Source organism: Cucurbita pepo, chromosome LG11, assembly GCF_002806865.2.
Source record: "Cucurbita pepo subsp. pepo cultivar mu-cu-16 chromosome LG11, ASM280686v2, whole genome shotgun sequence".
Taxonomy (NCBI): Eukaryota; Viridiplantae; Streptophyta; class Magnoliopsida; order Cucurbitales; family Cucurbitaceae; genus Cucurbita; species Cucurbita pepo.
Genome location: NC_036648.1, coordinates 2,319,636 through 2,329,873, shown reverse-complemented (window position 1 = coordinate 2,329,873; position 10,238 = coordinate 2,319,636). Strand labels below are relative to the sequence as shown.

The window sequence follows — 10,238 nt, the reverse complement described above, 5'->3', positions numbered from 1 at the left end:
CCTTTTTCATTTGTTTTTTTTTTTTTTTTTTTTTTTTTTTTTTTTTTTTTTTTTTNTTTGAGACGAGAAATGAGCGTTAAAAACATCTATTGTAATTTTTATTTTTTCCCCCCTCTCATCCGCATACTGGAGAGCTGGAACTAAGTTTACCTCACACATTCTTCAGAAAGAAAGGGGGAAAAAAGAAATATGTAGCAGTTTTCTTAGAGCAGGCAATCTATGATATGGGTCCTCAAATAGACGTTAATACCTCTCTTTTTGATGAAATTTTAAATAAATTTTGGGCAATCTATGATCTGGGTAAGGAAAAATAAATGTTAATACCTCTCTTTTTTTAACATTTATTTATTTTTCTATCCACATTCTCTCCTAATTTCCAAGTTCAAAGGTATATTCGAACGAAGCACTTTCGAGTGTGCGCTTTAGTTTGATTGCTGCTAGCGCAGCTACATCAATCAATTGCACTTCAATTTAGTAAGAGAAAAAGGGAACTTGCCTGAGAAGCCATGATCTGGGTCTTCAAATCGGTAAACATCTGCAAACAAATGACAGGTTTAAAGGTCACGTTTTAGGTTAATGCAGAAATCATTCATTCGCAAAAAAAGGAAAAAGAACTACTTCTAGGAAAAAAGATGACTGAAAAAATGCCCCATTTCTCTCTACCACGCCTTTCAGTTGTTACAGCTTTCGTTCACTCAATGATATTGATTTTTCAAATAAGATAAAAAAATTCCTCAATAAAATTTCATTTGAACTCCAGGAAATAGATGAAAGATTTTCGAAGGAATGTAAAAGAAATATGATAGTTTAAGGCAAAGAAATTAGGGTTTAACGATGTAGAAGCAGGGCATGCAAATTGCAAACTTCTGGAAATAAAAGGTGGCGTAATTCTTGAATATAATTCTACTCATTAAAAAAAAAAATAAAAAAAAATAGAATAAGTCCTATATAGCATTATAAGCTTCTATGCATCATTGTGGATGCACTAAACATTTAATTATTCAAATGAGATGCAAGAAGCAAGGGAAGCTATTGGACACTAACTCTCCAGTCTACTTGACAATTTGCACACTTCTTTAGAGATCTAATAAATAGAAAGAGTATATAAACCATCAAACCTGTTCACTTATGAGTATCAAGCTCAGCATTGGTCTGCTAAGACTCCATTGGTTACCACAATCCTCGAATAAAACGATCTCAAAAAGGGTCTTTAAAATCTGCAAACGTGATAAACATATTCTTGTTCTCAGAAGAGAAATATTAAAGATTGCACATGAAACAAACCCATAAGCAAGTCAGATAAACTAAACACAACTAAAAGCTGTCACCAAAGATTTATCTAATAAATGCTCCATCCCAAATGGGCTCATGTTGATGAGGTAATAATGTTAGATATAAGGTAGGATAAATTGAAGTGGATTTGATGTTGAGATCCTTCTGTAATAACACAAAAAACTGAAAGCTACTAGGTTAAGATCCATTTCAGTTATTTCTTCACTGTAATAACAACCTATTAGTTTGCCAGACATCAAATACTATAGAAACCAGAACCAAGATGACTGCTCAACTTGAACAACTTTGTACATTCAGCGCTAAAAAGTTGAAAATCTTCTGCATGATAACCAGAAAGTTCCTTACCTCTGGAAACAAAGTGGGACAATCTACAATGTGACGAGAGAGATTAATAGCAGCAGGTGAAGATTGAGCCTCTCCCATAGTGATGTTGTTGAAATAGAAAGCTGCCAAGTTATCAACAGCTGATGCACACTGCAACAGAAATTATGAGATCTCTAGTTACATGTACACAATACGAAAACCATTAGTGAATAAAAAAGTAATAAAGAAAAAATAAAACGAAAAAAAGAAACAATAGTAAGAAGAAAGATATGCACAACCATACCTGCGATGAGATATTCGTATCCAGACCTTTGAGGCCGGATTCAAGAGAACCAGCTATATGCATGAATGTGTTTGTGTCGAGGTTTAGTACAAAAACAATATGACTGCTGAACAAAACCTCTAGGAAAGCAAAATATGCTCTGGTCAGCTGCAAAGAAACAAAGAACTGTCAAAATAAAACTAGAGTGCAAGGAAAAAATTTAAAAATCAAATTCCACTAAAATTTTCTGACTAAATAGTATGAAAAATTCAAGAGGCTATGTGTAGTACATCAACTGTCACATCCTCCCAGGCCTCTCCTAGCTTGGTAATCCTCAAAATGTTTAAGCAATGGCTTGTCTACCTTCCTTTTGGCATGATAAATGGTAAGATGGATCTTCACTCACCCCCACCTATCCTCCGTTTCGAATCATATCTAGAGATGTCCACTTTACCCACGAAAGACCCGGCCCCAAAAGTGAGAGATTTCAGCCATAGTATGTTCCTTGTTGGTGAGTTTCTCTATCCATATAATTTGTTCTAAAACTCATTTCTCCTTGAAGAACTTTTGGTTCAATGGAGCAGATAAGCCATTAGAAAGGGTTCCATTTCAGAGATAGGAAAAAAGTTGTCTCCAACGATCTACAATAGTTTTATTCTTGTTCCCCTATATTTGTCATCTAGCTCGATTGAGTAGGTCTTTTTGTCGATGATGACTTTGCGAAGTGTTGCCATGGGACTTGCCAATGTAACTTTGCCAATGAGGGTGGGAGGTGCGGGGTTCATTACACTTGTGTTTGCAATCAGTTTTCCATAGCCACAATTCTTTTTGACTCCTGATGTGGATACCTTGGCCTAGATTTCAACAATTAACGGCGGGATACCCACCTGTTGGTAAATCTTCCCCCAATCTTCATTCAATCTTTGCAATGTCTATCGGACTCACACAATTGACGTTCTTCAATACTTTGAAAGTTCGCTATAAACAAGCTTCCATGCTTGGGGGCCATAGGGTGTCATGGGTTGTGGTTAAAGAACCAAATTAAGAAGAAAAAAAAACAAAAAACAAAAACCCAAAAACAGCTCTGTTCGTGTGGCTCTCACAGTGGTCAAGGTAGATCGTTGGGCGTCTAGGGGAGAGCATGAACGTGGAGAGACTGGGGGCTGCAATGGAACTTGTCAATCAGCATCGAATGACTTTGGATATGTGTGGAGCAATTCTGAGGTCTCAAATCGAGTAGATAAGACCAGTGATTCTTTGTATGGGTCTTCACTGGGATCATGGATCGTGCCAATGTCAACCTTAACTAATCCAGCCGTCCAAACTAATCCAAGGCTTTAGTCTTTGCTGGAATGTGTTCAAACAGGTTCGAACTCGAAAATCTGACTTCTATAGGTTACGGGGAATCCAATTTAAGGTTATTCGGGTTGTGGGTTGCTGCTGAATGTCGTCTCAGGAGAGAAATTGTTTAATAGGCTTCTTAATCACATATTTTATCCTTTGTAAGTTCGAAGGAGGTTCCAATGCTTGGATATAAAAACTATATATCTATCGAAAGTTTAAAGTTAAATCCTCAATATAAGATTTACTTCATCATAATAGGAACGAGAAAAAACCTTTGAATGAGATTATTTTGAAAGGTTACTTCCCAAGGAAAACAATTTCTTTGGGAGCTTAGTCATGGATCTAAACATGGCTAATTAGTTGCAAAGGCGAATGTCTCATCACTCTATATTATCCTCGGTGTATCTTATGCAATAGAAGTTTAGAACCCCAGATCCAAATTTTTGGTCGCTGCTTATCTGCACAAAACCTAAATAAAAAGTTTAGAATCCCGAATCCAAATTTTTCGTCGCTGCTCATCTGCACAAAACTTCAGGTATTTGATGTTAGAAGCCCTTGGTTTTTCAAATACAGTGTCGAACAACTACATGATCTTTGTTCAGGTTTCGTGAGTTATCCTTTTCAGCAAGCGAAGAAAACCCTAAGATGAAATTTGTATGGAAACTTTGGTACGAGATATAATTGGGTTGTGAATGGATTCATTTCTCCCTATCAAATTTTTATAGATCTTGTTAATTTTAATGCTATGTATGGGTGTACGTGTATGTCTCCTTTTAAAGACTATAGTACACTTCTCTAGTTACTACTTGGAGATCACTTTGTAACCGAGCTTGGGTGGAAGGAGGCATACATTTCCCTTCTTTGCGATTTCATTCATCAATGAAATAGAGAATTTGTCTCATGTTAAGAAAAAATGTATATATAATCTTTTTATTCTTAACAAGAAGTTAGAGCAAAGTTACGATTAGATTTAAGTTAAGCAGCAAGACGTTAGTGCAAGTTCTGATTAAATTTTTATTAAGCAAAACCTTGGAGCTATTCTATAGTTGCTGTACCCTTTTATACAGACATATGATAAGCATAACTTATGATCACATAATTGAAACTAAAATCATGAGCTATAGGAAAGAGTTTGCACACCTTTCGAAATGCCAATATGTCAGCCAAAGGAATTGACAGTGTCAACTTTAAAGCAATATCAAGTGCATCAGAAAGTGCTCGGTCACCATAGAGTTCAAAAACCCCGAAGTTCACATAGTTTCCACCAAGAGCTGCAGAAATTCAGAGAAAAGCTTACTAAATTTTAAGTCCACACGATAGTTCCTAGAATTTCTTAAAGAACAAGCATCTGGTCAACATTTGAATCTACACAAGAAAATTTATCAGCAAGATTTTTAATATGTACTGTAAGCATGAATAATTTAGCTATTACAAGTGAACTTAGAAATGGGATTCCAACTTAGAATTATACCTTGCCTAACAATTACAAGAGATAAATTAGCAGGTAAAGTCTATCTACTGCATAAGCTACCAAAAGATTAACAAAACAAAATAAATAACAAAAACGGATACAGCCACTCACGAAGTTAAAGTTGGCTGACAAAATGTTGATAGGACCTTTCAAAATGAAATTCTCATTTCTAGTAATTGAATTAAAGACGGAAAGAGAGAAAAATATATCACCCACACAAATAGGCAATAGAGAGACTGCAAAACTATAGTAATAGGATGGCTATATACTTGCCTCTGGTTAAAATAGTCAATGAAATCCATATTCCCTTGTATTTGAAGGCATATATATCAGCAGGGTTTGGGAGAGATAAAATTCTTGATCCATAAGCAACAATTAGTTTGCTGACTTCTCGGAAAAGAAGTATGCCATTGGGAGAAGATGAGTCAAAAGTCAAGCGTTGTGCTTTGTTCAACACAAACTCAGCCATGAATTTCAATAACGGGGTTGTTACCTACATATATTATTCAATGATCATTCAACAGACATTCTATTCAAAATACATAAAAGTAGAACCGATTTAAAATCAAGAGAAGAGAATATATGGAAATAAATAAAATAGTAATATGCATTCAATGTTTACATCCAGAAAATATGATGCAAAACGGTTTCCTATACAATGAAAATGTCAAGACACTCAAATATCTGTATGATAATTTCAAGACCAGAAACATAGCTGAACACTATCCTGCCTAGTAATTTTCAACCGACATGAAACATCAACAATAACTTCTTAAGAGAATTATTATAATAGAAGAATCAAAACTTGAAGTTTAGGAAGAAATGAACCCATTAAATTTCTTCAATAGTGAATGAAATTATAAAATGAATGACCATCTACCAATAGGGAAAAAATATTCCAGATATGAATAATAAATTAAAACATCTTATACACAAATAATATTACAAAAATATAAGGGAAATCCAACACTTCCCCCCGCTGGTTTGTAGATATCTTCCATACTCGGCTTGTTCATAAGTTTATCGAATTACCCTTCTGAAAAACCTTTTAGCATTTCAGCCATTTATTTTATCGTCAGAAGTAAACTGTGAAATCCAAATGCTTACTTTCCTACTAGAATTTTTTTAAAGGAGAAAATATAAGAAAACCCATCTTTTCAACCCCTTCTCTATTAAATGACTGTTAATACAGAGTATGCGGCAAGCCACCTTCACAAAATGAAAGGGTCAATGAATTGAGCGTGAACAAGTAGATATCTCGTAAATACCTCTGGTGTGTCTGTCCACTGAGAAATGCCTTTCAAGAGGAGATGCATATGTGCAGGGTATAGCCAATCAAACAGAAGTCCATAGGTTCTGCGACTGAAACATGAAGGAAAGCGTATAAATAATCAAAGGATTGAGATAACTATAAATTTTCAACAAAGTTACCTGTTTGTGGCCATAGAAATCCCACGGAGATCTCTCATTAACCCAATAAGTGCATATTTTACAGCATCCGTACGAAAAACTGAATCAGGAGTTGATTCCAATCTGATAAAAACCTAAATATCATGAAAACTGAGTCAGGAGTTGATTCCAATGTGATAAAAACCTAAATATCATGAACCTCAATTGAGAAAAGCTAGAGCAAGCCAATTATATGAGTAGATAGACCTTCCTACCACCGCGTCATATTTATTCATGAGAAAATACAAGGGTCAGTAACCATTAGATTTTTGAAGACATGAGAACAAAACGGAACATAAGAAGAACCACTACAGAGAACCAAAATGAACAAAAAAAAAAACTACCACAACAAGAAAACCTTGAGAGAACATAACACAAAGAAACTTGCAAAGAGAGAGACTCAAAGAACAATCTCAACACAAAAGGCTGTACTTTGAAAACCGAGCCAAAAACAACTTCTAAAATCCAAAAGCATTGAACATAAACCAATAGGAAAAAGAACTCAGCCCCAAGAAAAGAACTACCCAGGAGAAAAAAGAACTGAGCCCTAAATCACCAATTGAAATTCTAGAGCACTTTGTAATATTAATTGCTCTTTGTATCGAGGCCATCCAATTTTTGTAGGACTGACAATACAAAATGTGCTTAGTAGTTTTTTTTTTTTTTTTTTTTTTTTTTTATNTTTAGGAAATAAACTCTCGAGTGAGTGAAAAGGAAAAGGAAAGAAAAAATAAACAAAAAAAAATAACAATCTCAGCTAGGAGAATTACAACACAAAAGTAAACTAATAATCTAGGCAACAAAATAATTAATTAGTTAGTGTGTTCTTTCATTGGCAGGATTTTGTGTAGACTACAACGAAGATTGAAGAAACATGCTAAAATAAGTCTAACCTAGTCCAATAATTTGGCATGATTTGTAAAAAATCGGCAGGCAAGTTTGTGAAAGAAAAAGATGGATAACAAGCAGAATGATGGACATGCATACTTGCGGGCAATACATGGGATGTAAGCAAGCATGCACATCTGGACTTGTATATTTGACAGAGACCAGAGAAATTAACCTGCAACAGTGGTTCCATAGACGATTTAAATTTAACAGGGCTTTCCTCCATAAATATTAGCCAGCCAATGGTGTAATAGAAGGTTGTCCTACTGCGTGAACATCTGTATTCTTCCAAAAATGGAAACTGCTCCCTCTAAAATTTTAGGTTTAAGAAAAATCTTTAAATGAGATGTGTGAAGGTTATAACACAATTCAAGCTAAGATAGATGAATAAAGAACTTAGAAGATGTCTTAGAGCAAGTAGTACCGTATGATTTGCAACAATGAATTTAACAGTATCCAATTTCAAAAGCAGCTTCCCTGTCATGTATCTGATAAATGGGAAAGGGGGAAGAGGGAGGATATGAAAGAGCAATGAGCAATCAATAATGTACGATTCAAATTCTTAAACTAAAACACTGTTGTAATAGGATTTACCCAGATGCCAGCTCCAGAAACAAACTTAAGGTGTGGTCAATGACCTCCTCACTCTGGGAATGTACATAAAGAGCTGATTTATATCCATAACACACAGCTATTATAAATACAAAGAATGACTAAATCGTTCACCTCAGTGTAACACTTAAGATTTGTAGCAATCTTGCTGACAATCACATTCAACAATTGAAGATGGTCATGAAGTCCAAGGAGTTCAGAAAACCGCGCATATAACTGCTGCAATTGAAAAAAAGAATAAATAGATGGGACATGTAACCTTCATATAGAACAGGATGATATATCTATTAATTACCTTGGAGGAATGCATTGCCTGGTCACCCACATAAGACTTACGAAAATTCTGGAAGAAGGTAAGAATAGCTCGATCAAGTCTTTGCTTGCTTGCTTCACCGTACCTCTGCAGAAAGCAAAGGTAAATGAATATGAAGGTATGAAGTTTGCACAAAAGATAGTTCCACAAGAAGCAATATCATTATTTTACAAGAAAAAATAACTTCAATAGGAAAAATAAGGTATGCAAAGTTCGATAGGTGGAATGAAGTAAGTTACTAGTCTATTTAAAATTATTGCCAAACTCTTCACTCATTGGATGAAAAGCCTCCTTCCTAGCACCAACTCTATTAACCATATAACGAAGTTTCAGGACATATTTTCTCAGGATTATCTCAAGACTGCGTTCCTATCAATATGGTAAAATGGTAAAGATTTTTGGTTCAAATAAGGACTAGTTTTCCTTTCCCACAGGTGCATGTACCATGGGCGAGAATCATAGAAGCATGAGGCAAGTATTTCGGACATACCTGGCTGTGTAAACCATTGTCAGTAACATTTATCAATTGCAACACACGAGCTGACAGTTCAGCATCAAGAACTTCCTGCGATTCCACACTTATGACAGTAACAGCAAAAATTAGGAAAAGTCATCAATCGTCATGAAAAAAATTTCCACCTTCCTGCGAAAGCTGAACAATCATCTTACCTACAACCAGTGCATTGTTTTATTTTAACGATAGCAGCTATAATATGAACAATCCATGCAAGTTTGGCTTCCATAACAGAAAGCTCACTGTTATCACCACCTTGCAGCCGAGCTCTTTCCTATTCCAGTTAAACAAAAAGATATACAAGTGACCAACTTTACCACCAAGAAAAACAAGAATCCAACAGTCCTACTCATCAAGGACCTACCGTGTATGTTCGCAATATGGGCTCCATGATATTTATCATGCACAAACTACTGGTTTCATACTGCAACTCAGGTGAAAACAAAGGGCAGAAGGCAAAAGACACCAAATCAAAACATTTAATGCTGGAGCTAAATTTACATATTTCAACGCACAAGAAAGAAAAATTGTTTCAATTAAAAAAAACAAAAGAATTAAAAACCAAACAAGAAGATTTGACCTGAAATCTGCAGAGGTACGGGAAGCAATCCAGTTGGTCCTGTAAGACTTCAACATTGTCTAATGGGTTCTCAGAAAGATCATCCTGTAATCCAGCCTGCACATTATAGAGAATCAGATGGAAAAAGCTTAATATTACCTTTGCAAGCAAAAATCACCAAGTCTCGACAAAGAAAGACAGGTCATTCACCTGCACAGAGTTCAATCTTGATGTGATAAAACCTTCAGTGATTTTAGGTACAAACTCATCCAATAAACTTGGAGCGTCGCCTTTCAAGTATGGAACAGATGTAACCAATCGGGACCATAAACCTAAGAGATAGTAAACACTGCTGCTAGCCCACTGGCAACAGGCCATTATTTTCATTAGTGATGTACACAGATTCGATCGTGGAAGATAGATACAGATTATTCATAGAATACTCCAATGGAGAATCTACTATTTCAACAAACCTGCCAAGAATGCAAGGACTTCAAAGTAAACTCTGCCACTAAACGAATCCAATCACTATAGCCCTCCACGTTGACAAGCTCAGACAGCTGCAAACATTGGGTTAGATGTGAGTTGCAGTCATACGGAAGCATTACATTTTGATAATTTAGAATATCCATGTTAATACTATTAATGTCTATCAGGCAAATCAAAAAACAAGTCAAAGAACATGCAAAAGAACAGATATGGTTGATTACATAACAGTTGAGTGGCTAAGGAACACATATCCTGTCAAAAACCAACGTCCAAACTTTAGCCAACTGACGGTGTTGCTTGCCGGCAATTCTGGATGACAAGAACAGGTGCAGGTAACTCCAGAAAATATTCCAAGAGGTGCTTGATGATGAGGGGAAAAAACAGCAGAAGAAATTCAATATATTTTGTTGATTAAAGAAAGAAAAAATTCAAGAGGCATTGTCTTCGTCGAGTGGAAATTTAGTGGGAGAAAGAAAGTTGAATTTCGGAAGCGATGACCAGCACCATTAGTTGACTCATTGCACAAGTTATTGTACCCGTTGTCCCACCTTAAGCAATTTTTTTATTCTATTTTTTGTATCATGCCTACAAGAATGACATGATTAATCACACACGGAGAGGCAAGCAAACCAAACAGTCCGTTGCCAAGAGAATCTCCATGAGTTATTATGCCTGGATTGAGCCTGCAGTTTTTTTTTTTTTTTTTTTTTTTTTTTTTTT

The 10,238-nt window shown here is 35.5% G+C and overlaps 1 protein-coding gene across 3 annotated transcripts in view; it reads right to left on the bottom strand.

Moving 5' to 3' along the window:
- Positions 1-103: 103 nt before the first annotated feature.
- Positions 104-10,238, bottom strand: part of LOC111805250 (exportin-7-like) — a 21,574-nt gene continuing 11,439 nt past the window's right edge. Inside the window, exons 11-29 of one of the 3 annotated variants that reach the window (XM_023690224.1) lie at positions 9,503-9,589; positions 9,240-9,392; positions 9,051-9,146; positions 8,835-8,894; positions 8,626-8,744; positions 8,447-8,534; positions 7,939-8,043; positions 7,758-7,862; positions 7,626-7,678; positions 7,456-7,519; positions 7,207-7,341; positions 6,126-6,238; positions 5,963-6,056; positions 4,968-5,187; positions 4,364-4,494; positions 1,901-2,047; positions 1,639-1,767; positions 1,119-1,217; positions 104-535 (exon numbers count right to left, since the gene is read on the bottom strand). In XM_023690224.1, the coding sequence (XP_023545992.1) occupies positions 467-535; positions 1,119-1,217; positions 1,639-1,767; positions 1,901-2,047; positions 4,364-4,494; positions 4,968-5,187; positions 5,963-6,056; positions 6,126-6,238; positions 7,207-7,341; positions 7,456-7,519; positions 7,626-7,678; positions 7,758-7,862; positions 7,939-8,043; positions 8,447-8,534; positions 8,626-8,744; positions 8,835-8,894; positions 9,051-9,146; positions 9,240-9,392; positions 9,503-9,589 (2,067 nt within the window). In that variant the 3' untranslated portion in view covers positions 104-466. The remainder of the gene's footprint in view (positions 536-1,118; positions 1,218-1,638; positions 1,768-1,900; positions 2,048-4,363; positions 4,495-4,967; positions 5,188-5,962; positions 6,057-6,125; positions 6,239-7,206; positions 7,342-7,455; positions 7,520-7,625; positions 7,679-7,757; positions 7,863-7,938; positions 8,044-8,446; positions 8,535-8,625; positions 8,745-8,834; positions 8,895-9,050; positions 9,147-9,239; positions 9,393-9,502; positions 9,590-10,238) is intronic. The other 2 variants (XM_023690223.1, XM_023690226.1) reach the window with 2 other exon arrangements.